Source organism: Felis catus, chromosome C1 (assembly GCF_018350175.1).
Source record: "Felis catus isolate Fca126 chromosome C1, F.catus_Fca126_mat1.0, whole genome shotgun sequence".
Lineage (NCBI taxonomy): Eukaryota > Metazoa > Chordata > Mammalia > Carnivora > Felidae > Felis > Felis catus.
The window spans coordinates 182,546,206-182,567,160 of record NC_058375.1 but is presented as its reverse complement, the minus strand read 5'-3'; the positions used below and the strand labels follow the sequence as shown (position 1 = coordinate 182,567,160).

Sequence of the window (20,955 nt, the reverse complement as noted above, 5' to 3'; positions counted from 1 at the left end):
AGAGTAATTAAAAAAAAAAAAAACACTAAATGAAATCACTTCACAAAAGTATCATGGATTGTTAAAATAGGCAAGAGTGAGATTTTCACAAGTTTCCTTGATTGTGTTCCCATAATATTCATAAACAGATAGGTATAAAATTATATTAAAAGGATTTTAAGGCTTTTTTTGTGTGTGTACTTTGCTTTTCTATTTAGAGAAAATGTACCGCCAACTAGACTTGTAAGAGAACAAAGAAGACATATGAGACATGAGTGGACAAGCTTTATATAAACCCTAACAAACAAGATTAGATTTAGAGAAGGTATTTAGGTACATGAATTAAACATCTTCAGTGTTACTTTTTTGTAATTATATTCCAGCCTGAAAGTTACCTAAGTCTCTAAAATATGCACTCCTAGAAAATAGACTATTTCAGTTGGAAAACAGACATTTGAATCCTAAAAGGAAGGGAAGTAAGAAGGAGAATGGGAAAGGGAACAAGAAAGGTAATATTCAAAAGCAAAAGCAAAACCAGGAGAGTGTGCCTCACAGAAGCTGACATGTTTTTAGGTTGAAAGGAAGAAGTAAAAATCAAGGTGAGAGGTGACTGATGGAGAGGATTGGGTCAAAGGCTCCACCATAACAGGGTAGAACCCTGTAAAAGAACGCAAGGGGTAGGTATGGACCCAGAAAAGAGGGCATTAGGGAAATGAGACCTCATGTTCTCCATGGTTTGGATGCTACCCGGCTCCAAGTAGGAGCTTGGAAATTAGCTATGGGATGTGAGGACAGTGGGACAGATTTGAATATTTGTTAAGAGAAATGGAGAAAGGAAGTAACTAAGTATAAATGCACCAATTGATAATTGGCTTTAAAGGCCAACAACATTTCTTTGATCAATCAGAACCTTTATTTAGTGGGGGGAAAATAGATTTATAATTATGTCTACATTCTACTCGTAAGGGATTTAGAACCCTTTCTTTGGTATACCATTTTATACTCAACTATTTTTCTTATTTGGAGTAGGGACATTTAAAAAAGACCAAATCACTAATATACATGTTAGATGAGGGGAAAGAAAAATAACTCCTACAGTCTGGGAAAAAATAAACTGTCCTCAGATATCCATGAAAAGTAGATCTCAGCATAGAAATACTGTCACAGAGGGGTGCCTGGGTGGCTCAGTCGGTTGACTGACCGACTTCAGCTCAGGTCATGATCTCACAGTTTGTGAGTTGGAGCCCCGCATTGGGCTCTGTGCTGACAGCTCAGAGCCTGGAGCCTGGTCCGGATTCTGTGTCTCCCTCTCTCTCTGCCCCTCCCCACTCATGCTCTGTCTCTCTCTGTCTCAGAAATAAATAAACGTAAAAAAAATTAAAAAAAAGAAAAAAGAAATACTGTCACAGATAAGGTGTTCTGGGTCTAGACTAGAATTGACTGCAACCTAAACAAAGTGTTAACCTACTTAAAGACGAAATTTTACTCTGAGGGACCAATTAAAATTGGTCTTCTTGAAATACAAGGAATGAGTCATTCTAGCTGTTCTTTATATGGTGTGAGCAAGGCTGGCCAGAGGTGTGCCAGCTAGTGGCCGTAGGAGCTGTAGTAGTGATGGAGGTTGTGATAGTCATATCAGAATAATTTGTCCTGTTTGCCCCTAAGCTAGTTTATTTATATGGACTTGGTATTTTCAATTAAGGGTAACTGCCACTCGATGGCAGGAATGCTTGTATCTGTCAGGGATAATGAATTATCAGAAACATAATCTCATCAGAGAAAAATTTCAATCCAGAATAAACAGTATTAATCAACTTGAGTATCTTCTATGTGACAAACACTATGCCTGGTGGGGAATGAGATCTTCCCTATGGAGATTTACAGGATGGTCTCTTTCTGTCGCATTTTAAATCAGAACAGATCCGTCAAACTTCTGCTCTGGGCCTGCTTATCCTAATTCTGACCCATTTCTCATCATATATGGCACATTTGAGTTCCAGATGAGCCTAAATAGTCCTGGTACATTTTCAGCATTTTGCTTCAAGGGGATAGTCTGTTTTTCTTTAAATACAAACATAACCAAATGGAGTTGTCCACATCACCTATGAACCAAAGAGGGGAATTCAAGTCAGAGATATATGGCTTATCCCAACCTACAGGAGCTGAGGGGTAAATTGAACATGTGACTCTAGACCTGTTTCTTATGTGTGTGCGTGCAGAAAGGACAGAAAGAAAGAGAATCCCAAATAGGCTGTGTGCTGTGAGCGCTGAGCCTGACTTGGGGCTTGAACCCACAAACTGTGAGGTTATGACCCGAGCCAAAATCAAGAGTCAGACACTTAACTGAGTGAACCACCCAGGCACCCCTCCTCCCCTGTTTTTGTTTGTTTGTTTGTTTGCTTTTTGTTTTTTGTTTTTTTAATTTATGCTCTAGATATGTTTCTTGGTTAAAGGTCTTAGAAGCAAGCACCCATTCCTGTTCTCCCTTATTTCCTATTCACATGGTATAGTATTTCTACCTTGAAGTGGATGTGGCTGGCAAAGAGTTATCAGTGACCCTTCTTGGAAAAAGAGATGCCTATAGTGGTTCTCTGTCAAAGTTCTTTTTCTAGGAATGTGTATGTGACATGTAGCTCAGGCATCACTTTCTGTTCGGGACTCAGACCACTTGCAATAGTTTGCATCCCATTACCACCTCCCATTCTATTTCTGCTCCTCAGTGGTCCTTTTTCCCAAGTTTGTGTCAGAAATGCGTACTTTGGGGCACCTGAGTGCCTCAGTTGGTTAAGCGTCAGTCGTCGGCTCAGGTCATGATCTCACAGTTTGTGAGTTTGAGCCCCGCATCGGGTTCTTTGCTGTCAGTGCAGAGCCTACTTCAAATCCTCTGTCCCCTTCTCTCTCTTCCCCTCCCCTGCTTGCTCTCTCTCTTTCTCTCTCTCTCAAAAATAAATAAACTTTAAAACAAAAAAATAAAATAAAAAAGAAATCTGTACTTCATTTGGCTTACCTGATGGTTTTGGGAGAAAAGGTGAGTAACAGCAGAAGTGCAAACCTTAGTGTGAGGTTGCATTAAGAAGTACAGTTTTATTACCACTGCTTTTTATCGCTGTGATCCTGCTGATTGCTCCCTAAAGCAAGATGCAATGCTACTTCATCTTTCCTGACGCCCCAAGAGGAAACTCTCACAACAGGATTTTCAGAAATGTGTTGTGTGCATAGCCATGTTTCTAAAAAAGCATTTTGCATAGCTGGGCACTGTCTACTCCCGATGCATATATTCTGTTCCTTCCAGGGTCCGGCTTTCTGTGCCTTCCAAGTGGCCAATAGCTTAAAAATAGTACATTTATTTGCAGAAACATGAGAATCACTCTTTCCACCTAAGCACCTCTGCCCATTAAACTATCTTTTAGAAAGGTAGCAAGTACTTTGTTGTCTAGCCTGAAGCAGTGATGCAGTCACAGGGATTTGGGCATGATGAGTCTAAATCACTGGTTGATTTTTAACAGGTATTTCTGTTAGGAATTGTGTTAAACTGCAAGTAACAGAAACCCAACCACAGGGGCTTAACCAAATAGGAATTTATTTTTGCATAGGTAGCAAGAAGTCTGAAGGCAGGTAGTTCAGGACTAAAGGACTCATCATGGTTACTCCTAGCTTCTTGCTCTGCTATCCTTAGTGTATCGTTCTCATCCAAGAAGAGGGGAGAGGGAAGAGCAAAATAGGATTGCTGGGTCTGTCCTTTAGAGCTGGGAAGAGCAGAGAAAGAAAGAGAGAGTCCTAAGTAGGCTCTGCTCTGTCAATGCAGATCCCAGTGCAGGGCTCGATCCCACAAACCATGGGATCGTGAACTGAGCAGAAATCAAGAGTGGGATGCTTACCCGACTGAGCCACCCAGGTGCCCCAAGTCCATCCTCTTTTTAGTCAGGAAAATGATAGCTTTCTCAGAAGTCCCATCCAGTAGACTTCCACTTACACCCTACTGGCCATAACTAGATCACATGCTACCTTTAGCTGCAAGAGATTCTGGAGAGATGAGTGTTTTTAACTGGAAACATTGTTGCCTTGGATAAAATTGGGGTTTAGTTGGCAAGGAAGAAGCTCAGTGGATAGGCAGTGATCGAGATCTGCCCCGAGGAGCCACATGACATCTTTCACAACCAGGTTTAGGTGACTGCCTTTTAAATATTGACATTGTTGGGGCGCCTGGGTGGCTCAGTCGGTTAAGCGTCTGACTTCGGCTCAGGTCATGATCTCCCGGTTCGTGGGTTCGAGCCCCACGTCGGACTCTGTGCTGACAGCTCAGAGCCTGGAGCCTGCTTCAGATTCTGTGTCTCCTTCTCTCTCTGTTCCTCCCCTGCTCATGCTCTATCTCTCTCTCTCAAAAATAAATGAAGATTAAAAAAAATTAAAAAATAAATATTGACATTGTTGGGGCCCCTGGGTGGCTCAGGTGGTTGAGTGTCTGACTTCAACTCAGGTCATGATCTCACAGCTCGTGGGTTCGAGCCCTGCGTCGGGCTCTGTGCCGACAGCTCAGAGCCTGAAGCCCGCTTCACATTCTGTATCTCCCTCTCTCTCTGTTCCTCCCCTGCTTGTGCTCTCTCTATCTCTCAAAAATAAATAAACATTAAAAAAATATTGGCATTGTTGTTCTATTTCTGTGATGGAATGGAGTGGTGTGCCTTGTCTTGTTTGTTTAGGAGAGCAGGTGATGGCATGAGTGTTTATGCTTTTCCATTCTTATAAAGAACAGTGGCTCCTTCTTGGCTTTTCACAGAAAGAACTTTTAGCTTGCAATGTGCCTAATGCAGATGGCACGGGAGGACCTTTCCTCCTAGAGTTCTTTGACTTATGAATATGATGAAAATAGTAGGCTCCAAGTGCAACCACAGACACAGACAGAAGTCTCCCAGAGCTGGATTATCTGACTCCTCGCTATGGCCCATGTTTCTAGTTCTTTCATGTTCAGAAGTGTGAAAAAAAGGGAGGTTTTTCTTTTTCTTTTTTTAAGTTTATTTATTTATTTTCGGAGAGACAGAGAATGGAAGGGGAGGAGCAGAGAGAGGAGGACAATCTCAAGAGGGACGTGGGGCTTGAACTCCTGAAACAGTGACCTCGTGACCTGCAATGAAATCGAGTGTCACGATGCTTAACTGACTGAGCCACCCAGGTGCCCCCTTTGTTGCAGGGGACGTTTCTTCTCAGGCCTATTCCCTTGAGCTTGGGACCTTTTCTCCAGCTTTACTTTATTTTGGTGTAGCTCTTACTTCACCATGTCTAATTTATCCCGGCTCTCAGTTAAAATGTATCTTTAATCTTTCCTCCTGGGAAAGGGGTTTGGGGAAACAAATGAAAATATCTGACTTTAAGAGCCAGTATCACTGTATACATTTTCATGTGCCTGTAAAACTCTGAATGGTCTTCTTTTCGTGTTTTTAGTTTTATTTTCTATTCTGGGCCCTAGGACAGAACTTCAAACTAGTGTGATGCGGGCAAATTATAGAATATGAATCCTTTCAGCCTTTGAGGTGATGGGGCAGAGCTGGGTGCAGCCAGAGTTTCCCTGCCTGCCCTTTTAAGTTATAAGCATGTCTTTCGTTTATCCCAGTGTGTCCTACAAATATTACCATTTTCTGTGTGCCAGAGGTCAGAAAGCTTGGAAAATGCTGCTGTCAGGCTGATTCTTCAGGTTACTATCCATACAAAAGCCTAAACATTCTTTCTCTCCTTTTCTTGTGTTGTTTGAGGTTTACGGCCTCTGGCCTTTTGTAAAAGATTATCCTAGCAGACATGGTGACTTGGTTGGTGTCTCCCAAATACTGTTCATAGCAAACCCATACTGTGTCCTCACTCATTTTCATAGCTTAATGCCCCCCCTTTTAAATACCATTTTAGGGGCGCCTGGGTGGCGCAGTCGGTTAAGCGTCCGACTTCAGCCAGGTCACGATCTCGCGGTCCGTGAGTTCGAGCCCCGCGTCGGGCTCTGGGCTGATGGCTCAGAGCCTGGAGCCTGTTTCCGATTCTGTGTCTCCCTCTCTCTCTGCCCCTGCCCCGTTCATGCTCTGTCTGTCTCTGTCCCAAAAATAAATAAACGTTGAAAAAAAAAATTTAAATGCCATTTTAAGTTCTATTATATTCTCTCAATTATGCTCTTCCTTTCTTTTTTATATAGGATTTTATAGATGGGAGCACACCCAACTCCTTTCTTACTTATCAGCTCACCATTGACGCTGAGATAGTTGTAGCCTGTGTTCTTCCCAGTTTTGCCTTTTGGCAACATTGGTTAACTGGGCCAAGCCCACAAATGCCAACTTCTTTCCACCCTGTCCCCAGTTCCTCAGTATCAGTGCAAGGACAGAAATGCAGGGTAATAATCTGCTGGGAGCTGGTCAGTAATAATAGTGTTCATTAATATTTCCCCCTTTATCTTTTTTCCCTCTTATTTCCTTTTATTTCCTCTTTATTCTCCTTTTATTTTAACTTGTATTAGTCTGAACTAAGGGAGGAGACATAGGTTGTGATTAAGCTGAAAAAGTGTTTGTTTGGTTTTTCCAGATGAGAATTCTCCAGCCAACTTCTGGGATTCTAAAAACAGGGGTGTGACTGGAACCCAAAAAGGGCAAATCGTATGGAGAATTGAGCCTGGGCCCTATTTCATGGAACGTAAGTACTCAGCGAGAAGTAGAAGTTTGTTACTGAAATTCCATAAATATACAGAAATCTAGGGAGTCTTGTCTGAATTTATCATAAAAGTTTCTGGCTCTGATTTTCATATTTATGCCATGTATCCTCAAACTGGGAAATATATTGTTTTAGAAAATGCTCGTTAGAGAATGTTCACATATTTTGAATAAAGTGTATGTAAATATATATGTGTGTGTATAATACATATACACATTACATATATCTTGTGAATGCATAATATATGTCATGTTTGGTTATTTTAATACTTTACACATTTTTATATACCCTTGTATCTACATTCATAATTAATATTTATTATATTAACTTCCGGGAGCAGAAAGAATAATTCAAGATTTCAGTTAACTTAAGAATTTTATTTGTCTTTAGAATACTTTGCTGTTATTTTTCCCAGCAGCGGAATAACTGTTGCATTCGGGTCCTCGTCTTTACAATTCGATGAGAGAGTCTGGGCAAACTGCCATAGAGGTCAATTTTAAGAATAAGAAATTGGCTGCAGGTAACTCAGCCATTACCCCGTTGATCTGATGTTGTATTTCTTTGCAAATACAAATGCTTCTATATAGTACATGGCTCACAGAAATAGCTCATCTCTTTTTATTTAGGGTGAAGGAGAGTATTTATATTTGCCACTAATGTTATTGAGAACATGGTGTGTACATTTTTGTAGGCTAGATAGAAGCGTGAATGAATACACGATTTACTGAGTGGTTCAAGTTAACTTTTACATTTACACAGTTCTTCATTAATGTAGAAAATGGGCTATTTAAAAATTTTCTGAGTTGTTTAGTTTGTGTAAGAATTAACTTTTCTATATTGAAGAGATTTAATACAAGAGAGAGAGTGTATGTATGTGTGGATATTAGTACTGAAGGATTGTACTTATTAAACCTTAAAATATAAAGTAAGGTTTGATTAAATGGGAACATGCTATGAGCTTACTTTTATTCAAGTATATAAATTTTTATTATATAAAAAGTTATTTTCAAAGATTAACATCCGTTACTTTGAATTGCCATTAAAGACGTTAGATTATTTCTTCCACATCCTTACTGGTAAGTCAGCATTTCATAACTTTCTCTAATCATGTTTCTCTCTCCTAAGAACTATCTGTTTTTCATAGCTCAATATTTGACTAGAGTCTCTTGAAAACCTAAAGGGAATGTAGTTTTTAAGGGAAAATGTTCATGATATATCAATAAGTGAGGGGGAAAACAGGTAGATACACACAACATAATTCTAACTAATACCATAACATATAGGAAAAAGTCTGGAAGGAGATTTGCCAAAATGTGAACATGGGTTGTTTGTGAGGAGGTGAGATTATGGGACATTTGTTTTTCTACTTATTATTTCTACTTTATTTTCTACTTTACTTTCCAACATTTGGCCCAGCTGGCAGTACCATCTATTAATAAGAAAAATAAGTGGGGAAAATGGAATGGGTTTACTTTCATTCAGTGTGATTCCTCCTTTGAAAGGATGCCAGGGTTTAAGAGGCTGACGTAGCAGAGAATCTTGCCAACTGAATATCAGGGGAAAAGGTAAAACAACCTTCCTGTTCCTTCCAAAATGCCAGCCTGCTAGGAATGATTGCCTCCGGATGGAGTGTGTAGCCTCATACCATGGGGTTCAGGTGAACACCGGGGAAGACGTTAGTATCACATACTGTTATAATTTGGAACATTTTTTTGTGAAAAGCCCCACTTGCAGATATTTCATTTGCCATGACTGATTGTTTTTAAGCTTTTATTTATTTTTGACAGAATGAGAGAGAGAGTTGGGGAGGGGCAGAGGGAGAGAGGGAGACACAGAATCTGAAGCAGGCTCCAGGCTCTGAGCTGTCAGCACAGAGCCTGATGCGGGGCTCGAACTCATGAACCATGAGATCATGACTTGGGCTGAAGTCTGACGCTTAACCAACTAAGCCACCCAGGCACCCCTGCCATGATTGATTTTATTTCTCCTCCCCAAAGCGTTAGAGATTCATAATGTCCTGGCCGATCAGGATATACTAATATCTCTGTCTTGAATGTTTTTCTTTATGCTTCACTCTAGTGTTTAATAGAAATAAGCTTGACATTGACACTAGGAGTTGGGAATGAAGAGTAGGTTTTTGTTGTTGTTTTATTTTCTCTAAATTCCATCTCAATTCTTCACACACAAAACTGGAGAAAATAAAACTGGAAATATTCAGCAATGAATTTTTGTAAGGACTAGGAAAAGTCGTGTATGTTAAAATCCAAGACGGTGAATGAGAATTACAGAAAGTTTGGTTTTAGAATAAATTTATCTTCATTAATCAGAATGAGGCCTCTTTCAGCACACATTCATATCCTTTCAACGTGTAAAAACCTAAGGTGGTATTTATCTAAGTGCTTAGTAGTGTAGTCTGTGTCTTTTAGACATCATTTTTTTTTTTTTTTAACCCCTACAGCAGACCTAAGGGGACTTCCAGCACAGTGAAGTTTTGCTTGAACCTCTGGAGCCGATGGTGTGGAACTTCTAAAAATTGGGTGGGGAGGGGTTAGACAGCTTCTATATTTTCAACCTCTGATCTTGAAAACTTGAGACATTTAAAAACTTTTGCTTTCATCTTCAGAAAGAAAATTTAGCTCAACAGAAGTTCAGGCAAAATAAAATTAAAATTCTCTGAAAATTGCCCTAAGTGCATGGGCAAACCTTGATCTGAGCCCCCCTCTAAGCTCTTTCTGAATGTAAAGATGGCTTTAGTTTGTCTGGAAAAAAACCCAGAGGAGGCAGGCAGCCCAGACTTCTATTATTACAGGGCCTGCTTAAATGAATTTGAAGGACAAAGACAGGTGTAATTTTGGGCACATGACCTTCCTAGACCCTGGAGAGGAGGATCAGCTTCCTCTGCACCTACTTGTCACCAAACTGTCAGATAGTCCTCAGATGAGCTTATGCTTGCAGAAGCTGAATGGGTCATCTTTGCAGGATGCATCTTGAGTTTTGAAATGTAAGAGGTTTCAAAGTTGTCTTATCATACTAGGATGTCTCTGTTATTCTTTGTAGTCTTTCATAGACTTTGGCCATTCGTTCATTCATTCATTCACTCAGACCTGCTTTTGTCATTCCTTCATTCCTTCTATTCATCTGTCCATCTCTCTCTCCCCAGCCATCATGAAGTATTTATTAAGTGCCAGCTGTGTGCCACACACTATTCCAGGAGCTCACTAAATCCTGGATCAGTGAATGAGCTTAGAACTGCATTGCTGTGTGATAAACTGCTTTGTGATCATTGAGGATAATATCAGAACATTGATATTTATATAAATGATATAGTGCTTTCACACATCTTACCTGTCTCAGCCCTGGGAAGTGGGCAGGGTTAGGAAACTGAGCATCAGACATGTAAGTGGCTTGTGTCTCTGATTGGCACTCAGGTTAGTAAGTATGATTGCCAGCATACGGTGCCTTGACAAAAGGCCTTTGCTTTATGAATGGCTTTTTGGGGAGGTAAGGGAGGCAGGTGGCCTTGGTACTGTCCAGAGCCTTTGCCCTAAATATCTCCATTCCCAAGCCCCTTCCTGCCAACATCAGAAGGCCTTTTTTTTGCCCCTTGGATGGATTTGGTGCTTTTTATTTTCCACTCTCATACATTAGGTTTTGGTTCCTGTTCATTTGCTAATCCTATTAGGTTTCCATTACCTCCACACCGATATTATCTATCTTTGATTTTCATGATTGTTTAGCTGAGCTTTCGCAGAGGAGGAGGAGCAGAGCCATTTTAGGCTCTATTGGCCCTTAGTAAAGAGAAGATAACTTGTAGTAACATATAAATGATAGGTTAGCGGGGTACCTGGGTGGCTTAGTCGGTTAAGCATCCTACTTCAGCTCAGGTCATGATCTCATGGTTCATGAGGTCGAGCTCCGTGTCGGGCTGCATGCTGACAGCCCAGAGCCTGGAGCCTGTTTCAGATTCTGTGTCTCCCTCTCTCTCTGCCCCTCTCCCGCTCATGCTCTGTCTCTCTCTCCCTCTCAAAAATAAACAAACATTTAAAAATTATAACTAACTAACTAACTAAATAAATAAATAAATAAAAAGCATGTCACTGGAAATGTGGGCAGACTTCCTCAAAAGCATGAAGATTAAAATGTATTTACTTTTTCCAATTTGTGGCCTCTGAATATAAGAGCCTGTGAATAAGAGTCATAGTACGAAGAATATAATAAAAGCACACAGGACAATGGTGAAAATCATGTTTTAGAATTAATTGCTTTAATTGTTTTAGAATTAATAAAATCAATAAGTTGAATTTTTTAAAGATTATTCTTTTTAAATAAAAATGCTTGAAGGAAGAGCATCTCCATTTCATCTCCTTTATGGTTCAAAATATTCAGCTTCTAGAAACCTGGGGAAAACGCACACTTTCTAAATAGGAACAAGCTATTAGTGACTGCCTAAGTGAATCTTGTTGCTATTTAAAGTGATGGATGAGATCCCAGCCTTTGAAATAAAACCATTTCTTGCACAGGGTGGCCTGTAGAATCTTTTTTCAGAGAGGGCTTGAAATGAAGTTTTATACTAATGCCTGGAGTTAATGTAGCTGAGTTGAGATTCTTTTTAAAAAATAATTTTTGAATAAGTAGTGTATGAAAGAATATAATGTTGAAGAGATCCAAAGGTAAACGTATCTCCTCAACTTCATGCCCCAGTCATCAGTTTCTCCTCGCCGAAGGCAAGCACTTTTACCAGTTTCATTTGATCTGTCTGAAAATATCTTATTCATATACAAACCCAGAAACACAATGGTTGCCTTAAAAATGCAGTGTCATAGGGGGCACCTGGGTGACTCAGTCAGTTAAGCATCTGACTTCGGCTCCTGATCTCACAGCTTATGAGTTTGAGCCCCATGTCAGGCTCTGTGCTGACAGCTCAGAGCCTGGAGCCTAGAGCTTGCTTCGAATTCTGTGTCTCCCTCTCTCTGCCCCTCCCCCGCTCACTCTTTGCCCCTCCCCCGCTCATTCTCTCTCTCTCTCTCTCTCTCTCTCTCTGTCTCTCTCTCTCTCTCTCTCAAAAATAAACATTAAAAAAAAAAATTAAAATGCAGTGTCAGGGGCGCCTGGGTGACTCAGTTGGTTAAACATGCAACTTCGGCTCAGGTCATGATCTCACGGTTTATGAGTTCAAGCCCCGTGTCAGGCTCTGCACTGAAAGCTCAAAGCCTGGAGGCTGTTTCAGATTCTGTGCCTCCCTCTCTGTCTCTCTCTCTCTCTCTCTGTCCCTCCCCCACTTGTGCTGTCTCTCTCTTTCCCTCTCTCTCAAAAATAAATATACTTAAAAAAATGTTTTTAAATGCAATGTCAGTATCATGCAGTTATAGAAACCCCTTTACTTAGGAGCATGGTTAAGTTCCTAAACCCTGTTCAACTTCCCTTCCACCTCCCTGACCTCTCCTCCCCCACCCCAAACAAGCCCAAGGTACTATCTCCCCACAATCCCCCTCCCATCACCCCACAGCACCAGTGCTCTGGGAGATGTCTTCATTAAAATTAGGAAATTAAAAATTTAAAAATAAACGGGCTTCTATGTCTGGTCAGCATTTAAATAGAGGCTGCCAAGTCTTTATTGTAGTAAACCTTTAAATGAAAGTATCCTGAAGATTACTAAAAGGCACCAAAATATATTTCCATAATTCATGACTGGCTTTAGCCGTTCAGAAGGGACCTCTGAGAGAGGAAGATGCCATTTGGGTGGTGCTTTCTTCCTTCCTTCCTTCCTAGGCTAGAGCGGGCCCAGCCAATGGCAGGTCCTTTTTTATTTTTTTTTAATTTTTTTAAATGTTTATTTTAGAGACAGAGAGGCAGAGCACAAGCTGGGTAGGGGCGGAGCACAAGCTGGAGACAGAATCTGAAGCAGGCTGCAGGCTCTGAGCTCTCAGCACAGAGCCCGATGCAGGGCTTGAACCCACGAACCATGAGATAATGACCTGAGCTGAAGTCGGACACCTAACCGACTGAGCCCCCCAGGTGCCCCCAGTGGCAGGTCCTTATAGGCTAATGTAGGAGGCCTCCTCACCCTTCTCCTGTCTTGCTGCCCTCTGAGGCAACGTGCTTTTTTTTTTTTTTAATTCAGTCCATTTATTTAAATGTATATTGTACGTAACTTACAAATTCTCACTTCTGCCACTCTGCTAGAACTTTTCTGGATAAGCCTCCATTTCTTCCTTGATCCTGTGTTTTACAAGTAATGTGAGGTTACTATCTGTGTTTTGAAGGTTATAGCTGACAAACATCTGTTTGTTGGTCTTCCTGGCTAAGTGCCGGGTAAGATCAGTGGAGGTCACAGGGGCACCTGGGTGGCTCAGTCGGTTAAGCGGCCGACTTCAGCTCAGGTCATGATCTCGTGGTCCGTGAGTTCGAGCCCCACGTCAGGCTCTGTACTGACAGCTCGGAGCCTGGAGCCTGTTTCAGATTCTGTGTCTCCCTCTCTCTGACCCTCCCCCGTTCATGCTCTGTCTCTCTCTGTCTCAAAAATAAATAAAGTTCTTTAAAAAAAAAAAAAAGATCAGTGGAGGTCATGCCACAAGTGTCTCTGAGGAGGGAGGTAGACACGGGGATGGAATCGTAGTGGCTGCACAGGGCCACGGCGAGGTTGCACAGGTGCGGCATGGTCCCCACCCACAGGAAGAGCCAGTGTGTCAGCCACATGATGTGGAAGTGGACGAGCTGCTCCCACAGCCTTGTGCTGAAGTTGTGCAGGGAGATGTCCCGATCTGGGGTGGCCCCTCCATGCTGCCCGTTGGGCCCAGGACCACAAGCACCAAGACCCCGGCCCCCCACCACCATCACTGGCCCAACCAGACCCTAGCAAGTGAGCCAACATGCGTTTTATAAAAGGCGGACTTTTTTTTTTTTTTTGGAGAAAATACTCTTACTTTATATATACATACACACATATTTTAATATATATATTTCCGTAATCTGAGACCGGTAGGAGGAGATGTTGGCTCCCACATCGGGCTATGGAGAAACCATTCTCAGGTACATGGGATCATTCATCGCTCCTTAGGCCTCCGTCTCCCCTGCCTGTGCACAGGGCAGGCTGGTGCCGCAGGCAGCGGGCTCCTCCCGTATCTGATGCTCGGTCATCATTCATATGTTTACTGTTATCTGTCCGTGTATCTGTTTCTCAGAAGTAGCTTTTTGTTTTCCTCTTGCAGTTAGTGCTTACAGACTGTGGCTAAGGTAGGAGCGCGAATGCCAGCTCCCCTTTCCACCCTTTTTGAGTCTTCTTCTAGGTTACCTCTCTCCACCGCTAAAATGTTTAAGCACGTCAATCAGAATGCAGCTCTCCGTCTTTTCTCTCTCCCTCAGAGGAGATTGCATTTAGTAACACCATTTAAAAAAATCTTGAGTGACCTCATAAAACACTAATGTTTGAAGAGGAACGCTCTCACCTTGTCAGCGTGGAACGTTGGTGTATTTTAGGGGACAGAAGTCTTCACTGGTGTTCTGCTGAAGGGGCCAGTGTGTTTCAGTCCAGGCGCAAACGACTAGTTCTGTCCAGTACTGTGTTATTCTCTCTGATGACCAGCCTATGTGTTTGGTTCTGTAATGGGTGATCTGTGCAAATCCCCTTGGCTTTGCATCTAGCCTTGAAGCATTATGAAGCTGTTAGCTTTTGTTAGTTTTGGCGATCATGTCCACAAAAATCTATCCTGTGCAATTCAGAATGAGTTTATCTTATAGTTTCAAGGATCCTAATTTGTCACTGGGGTTGGAGACTTTTGTTATAGCAAGGAATAAATAACACCCCACATGGGTTCACTAGCAAAGCAGGCCTGGCTATCAACATCCTACACACAAAAATCAGCAGTCCCCCCCTTTTTTTTCCAGTCTCATAATCTATTACCTAGCTGACTCTTAAAACCTTACAAAAGAGGAGAGATAGCATCCTGACTTGAGAGGGAGCTCGGGGAAGATGTCTTATAAAAATGCACTTCTCTTTGTGGAAAAATGAGCTGCTCACTCCCTTACCGCTGATCTGATCTATGAGGTGCCGCTGCAGGCGGATTCCCAGACCGCTGGTTGCCAGCATTTTGAGTGTGATCCTAATGAGCTCATGCCTGCAGAATTCAGTCCTCGTGCACACCATCAGGCTTGTTCTGCTTTGGCAGGCTTTGTGCATGGTGCTTAGCTTTGTTCTCGTAGAATACATGCTCTTGGTCTTGGAAGAAAGCAAGTGGAAGAGGAGGGTTTGCGCAGACCTGCACAGCTGTCACTATTTCAGTAATAACCAAAAGCTTGTGTTAATGTTCGGGAAAGTCCTTTGCAGAGGTGTTCCCGGGCAAGTGAAGTCATAGTGCGGCTAGAATTCCTGTGTGCGTCATCTTGCTGTTCCTCAAACTCAGCATGCTTATTCCTGCTTCCCTGCTTTACCGCCCCTCACCCGTTATCATCTCTGCTCCATTTTTCTCATCTAGAAGTGTGAGTCCAGACCTATTTGTTCCATGAGGCCTTCCTGACTGCACCGTGTCGTCGCTCATCTTCTCCGGGGTCTCCACACTCTGCTACCCGGCCGCTCTTCCTTTTTAGCCCTTCCTGTAAAATTGTCATCCTAACAGCTACACAAAGAACACCTGCTAGACCAGAAACCTTTCTTTGATTCTCTTGCACTGTCAGGCATATGTTGTGATGGGTACATGGTAAAAATCTTTTGCTTGATGATGCTAACTACATTGTGAGTCACTGCACTGTGATCATCATGCATAATGGAAACACTCAATATTTTCCCTCATGACAGAGCTAATTTTTTAAGCTTTAGTATTTTGTCATTGACAGAAAAATGTAATATTCCTGTACGTAGTATTCCTAATCCTATGTAAATTCCTAAAATGATTTTTTTAAAGCATTCTATCTTTCTCTTAAAATCGGCAAACCAAATACACTGTAGGAGACCATTTGGTGCAGTCAGGAGAGTTGATAGAAGAGTAACTTCTTGGGGGAGAATCCATCTAGTGGCCCCACTTTAATAATCCAGGTGACTCAGTTGAGAGAGGAGCCCCACTTCTGTAGGCTGCGACTCTTCCCTGGTGCCTGTCCATCAGCATCATTTCCTATGACATCATTGCCTTAAATGACACCTTGGGGAAAATGCGTCTTGTAGGGACACTACAGTGATTCAGATACTCTGTATACAGAGAAATTCTAGTGGCTGTGGGTTTTATCTTTGACACATTTTGCCTTCATGGTCTTTGAAATTGTAATTACTTTCCAAAATCAATAATTGGCATTTGTATTGCTTTTCATCAAGCTCAAATTTTATGTGTGTGTGTGTGTGTGTGTGTGTGTGTACACATGCACCTGTGGGGAGAGAGGTATATATATATGTCCACATATCTCTATCTGTCTATCTATTTATCCATCTATTTATCTATCCATATCTATATATTTATATATCTATATGCCAGTGGTTCCTAAATTTGATCCCTGTCTAGTGACTACATTGAAGCCACCTGGAAAATTAAAATACAGATTCCCTATCACTGCAGAATCTATACAGCATTCTTTTTTACTCTGTTAGACTGCTTTTTTGTATTTCCACTAACAGTGGCAGTCTATTTTGTAGAGGTTAGGAGTGAACGCTTTGGAGTCCCACAGACTGAGTTTGAGTTCTGACTCTGTCATTTCCTGTTTATTTGACCTTCTGCAAACCCTGCCACTTCTTCTGTAATATGGGGATGGGAATTTCTGCCTCCCAAGGTTGAAGTGGGTATCAAATAACAACATGAGCGGCGACAAACGACGGTGTCTGGTGCGCTGTGGAGCGCCTCAATAAATGGTGACTAGTTTTCTTCCTATCCCTACACTATACATATTTTGGTGTGTTGTTTTGTGCGATATTTTTCTCATATCTTTGGGATATTCATAGAAAATTTCAGAGAATTCTGTAAAATCAAACAGGAATTGGTGTAATTTATTTCTTTGATTGGAAAAGAAGGGATTGATTATTCAAAGAGTCTAGAGTAGGATCTTCTGACAGGGGGTGTGGCAGATTTCTTCAGCTGATTCCTAAATGACTAGTTTCAGTGTTGAAATTACTGTTTTTCTCCAATCAATTTGCAGCTGAGATAAAAATCTGTTTCAAATACTACCACGGCATTAGCGGAGCCCTGCGAGCCACGACCCCCTGCATCACCGTGAAGAATCCTGCTGTGATGGTGAGTGCCCCTCATTGCCGGCTTCCTCATGAGGTCCCCCGGGCCCTCGGCTTCTATTTTTGCCAGTGCAGCTCTGGCAGGGTTATGAGGAACGATGAAAAAGGAAACACGTAACAGCGTGGGCACTGTTGTAGGAGAGGAAATAACTTACAGGCTGGCTTACCTGGATCCATAATACGAATCGTGGAAAAATATGATTTGATTTATAACAATTCTGCAAATGGTCAACTCTTCAGAGAACCCATTCATGAAGCAAATTAGTGAGTATGCCATCAAATTTAGTCTTAAACTTGGTCTAAATTTAGTCTGGGTGACTGGTTGGGAGGAAATGGTGGCATTGCATCTTACCTGAGTTTAATTTACATGAGCTCAGTGAGTAAGAGGGGAAAATAGCAATTCAAATCCTGTGTGATTCTACCCGCAGTCGTCTTTACAAGCTTTCACTCCAAAGAGTGTGAGATGGGGATCATGCATGTGCTATTCCCTCAGTAGGTCTGAGCACCAGATTCCTAGATGCTGAGTTGGGCGCTAGAGCCTAAATATACCACACATTTTTAGTATAACATGGCCACTCAACGGAAGTCCCCCTCTTCACCAGGCCCTCAAGTGAAGAAAGAGATGCCTGATTTAGTTTGGAAGGAAACTGGTTGTGTTAGACTTTTGAAGGCAAGTATATATATACATTTTCAACATGGTACTTTCTGAAGGTTTATTTTTCACAATTTTGTGGTTTTTCACTCCATTGACTAAATTTAGAATCTAACAGCTTTGTAGTATGTACTCATTGTAGATGGGTGGTTGGGTTCAGGTGGTTTGGGGAGATTCTTAGAGTCTAAGATATGTAAAGCATTGGAGGTTTAATAAGCCATTAATAAAAATCAGATCATGAAAGCAAAGAAGAAAAATATTGACTCCCACAATATAGAACCTTTATCACAGTGTGTGTGTGTGTGTGTGTGTGTGTGTGTGTGTATGCACGCACATGTGTATTGTGTACGTGTGCATTTATAGATGCAAGCATTTTTGGAAATAGGCAAGTAGTCATGTTGACTCCCTGAAATTCAGAAAGTAATCTCTGCAGGTGGCATTTTGAACCAACAACGGTATATCATGAAGTCTTTCCTTTTCATTTATTCACTCAAACAAATGTTCATTGGGTGCCTGCTAAGTACCAGCCGTTGCATTCACCACTGGGGATGACATGACAAGCAAAAACTCAGTCCTTTCTTTCACTGGTCTGGTGGGTACAAGAGACATCACTAAATTAATTTATGTTTATCTGAGTGATAATTGCTGTGAGGGGGAGTAAAATGGGGCTATGAGGGCACATACTAGTAGAATTTATCCTGATCAAGTAGGTCTTGGAAGGCTTCCTTGAAGAAGGAAGATTGTTTGCAGGACAATCTGAAGGATGAGTAGGAGATACTTAGGTGAAGAGGTGGGGTGGGGGCGGGGTGGGGGGAAGAGCATTTCAGGTAGTGGGAATAGTATTTGCAAAATCTTTAGTATCCAAATATTCTACTCACATTTGAATTATATTTGAGTTCCCATGTAGTAAACATAATTTAGAATTTAAAAGAATAATCCACATTTATTATACAAGACTTTGAAGGTCACCAGGAGAATAACAGTCATTGATTACAAAATCTGCCATGTCACATACTAAGCAGTGGAATGTGCTTCAATTGATATTCTAAAAAGAAAAATTACAAAAGTGGAAAAGTGAGGTCTTTAATAATAGAACCTTTGAAAAATTAACTGTGTGTGAAATTAGACAATAACTTCCAAATATGATTTTCTAGATTCAGATTTTATTAGACTTGAGCAACTTAAGTGATCAGATATCACTGAAGGCAGCAGGGTTTTACAGCGTAGTGAACACTGGTCTCATTCCATTGATTTTGCATTGAGATTCCTCTGTCAAAGCCTGTGGATAGTTTGTAGATAATTAATTTTCTTCAGACAGCTTTTAGAGAACCATCAAAGCTTCACAGATATAGCTCTGGCAGTCAGAATAGAATATTTCTGTTCAAAGGGTGACAATAATGGAATTGGTGGTCAATAGATTTCTGACCCAGCTGAGACAATTTGGTGTATGTCCAAAATTGGAAGTCTGGGGGACACCTCATGGTGGGGATAAGTGCTGCACTTCCATGGTGGTCACCTAGTTATATGACATGTGTCTAGTTATTGTGACTGATTGACAACATTGATATTTTAGTTTGGTTATTCCATGACCATATGCAAAGAATAGCCCTGGAGGAAGTGTCTGAGCACCTCCCTAGGGAAGAAAATGAGCTGCCATCATCATCTTATGGCCTCCTTTCTCATATATCCTTTTGCAATGAATCAAGGATTTTAAAAAAGTTGCGTCTTGTCTGTCATTTGTACTTTGACGTCATTGTCATTCATCAGAGTACTCAGTGATACGTGTCTCTGACACTTGGAACAGGAAATCCTTTGGCTTCGGGGACAGATGAAGGCTAGCATCACTCACTACCATGTATTGTTTCAACACTCGGTTGTCAGTGTTCCTTCTGGGTTTTCCTGGAATGAATCTGTGGCGTGAATTTATTTAAAATCTCTCTTTAAACATTGAGTGCAGATGTGTTTCTTATCACCGATGTTCCTGTATCTAGTGATAATGTTTGGTCTTTCCTGGCTTTCTTGTCACAAATGATGGAATTGAATTCATGGAATATTACTTCAGAGGAGCATTTGCCTCAGTTGTAGTACAGGACGCTATCTGTGAATTCTGTGAGAGTTGTTTCACATTAGCTTTTGCCAGACAGTGGTTTATATTTTTAAAATGAGAATTTGAAGGCATTTTCTTGTGTTTCTATAATATCTTATAACATTTCCAACACGTTTAAATGAAGACTGACCATGAATCTTTTTCATCTCCTTTAACTCACTTAGCATCGGTGTAGCTTAGCAGGAAGAGACTTCATGTTTTTGGAGGGAACCCATCTTATTGGGCGGTGTGGTCCATTTGGTGGGAAGCTATGGTTTATCAGGCTGTACTCAGGACTTGGAGGGCAGGTTGCTGAGTGTCTGTCTCACAGCAGTCTATACCACCTCACGCTGTTCATTGCTCTATGGTCCAGGGATGTGTGTGGTGAAAGCAGGATGAGACAGAGACAGCCATCCGTTATCTGGCCAGTTTGCTGCTGTGTCTTTTCCGATTAAACTGGGGATGATGAGTCAGAGAGAAACAACGCAATACGGTAAACTTTACATACTTGTTAAGAGTCAATCCAGAGTTATCACGAAGTTGGTTTTATGGATGAAATAAATTAAAGATACCTGGATGATACCCTGTTATACTGCAGATGACGTTTGAAAGCATCAGGAATCAGTGAAGTGCCATGCAAAATAGTTTTGATTAAGGTACAGGAAGTAGAGGGGCACCTGGGCGGCTCAGTCGGTTAAGCTTCTGACTCTTGATTTCAGCTCAGGTCATGATCTTATGGGTTCGTAGGATTGAGCCCCACATTGGGCTCTGTGCTGCAGTGCAAGACCTGCTTGGGACTCTCTCTGTCTCCCTCTCTCTCTCTCTCTGCCCCTCCCCAACTCGTGTGTGCACACTCTCTCCCTCAGAATAAATAAATAAACATTTAGAAGAGGAGAAGGAAGTAGAAATTTATATTTCAAAATTTGAATAGAATTTATTTTTTTTTAATTTTTTTTAACGTTTATTTATTTTTAAGACAGAGAGAGACAGAGCATGAACAGGGGAGGGTCAGAGAGAGAGGGAAACACAGAATCTGAAACAGGCTCCAGGCTGTGAGCCATCAGCACAGAGCCCGACGCGGGGCTTGAACTCATGGACCAAGAGATGACCTGAGCTGAAGTCAGACGCTCAACCGACTGAGCCACCCAGGCGCCCCTGGAATTTATTTTTAAATTGTTCAACTTTGCTTGGATTAGTAAAGTTTTATTTCTTAGCAGTATATGAGGTTAAAAAATTGAAGGATAGTTAACATACAGTGTTATATTAGTTTAGTGATTCAACAATTCTATACGTTACTCAGTGCTCATCACATTAAGTATACTCTGTAATCCCTATCACTTGTTTCACCCATCT

General features: G+C 41.4%; 1 protein-coding gene across 8 annotated transcripts in view; it reads left to right on the top strand.

The window, feature by feature from the left end:
- The window catches only part of HECW2 (HECT, C2 and WW domain containing E3 ubiquitin protein ligase 2), a 410,471-nt gene that overhangs the window by 249,365 nt on the left and 140,151 nt on the right, over positions 1-20,955 (top strand). For all 8 annotated transcript variants that reach the window (XM_045034181.1, XM_045034183.1, XM_045034179.1 and 5 more), the window contains 2 exons: positions 6,535-6,642; positions 16,774-16,868. In XM_045034181.1, coding sequence (XP_044890116.1) covers positions 6,535-6,642; positions 16,774-16,868 — 203 coding nt within the window. The remainder of the gene's footprint in view (positions 1-6,534; positions 6,643-16,773; positions 16,869-20,955) is intronic.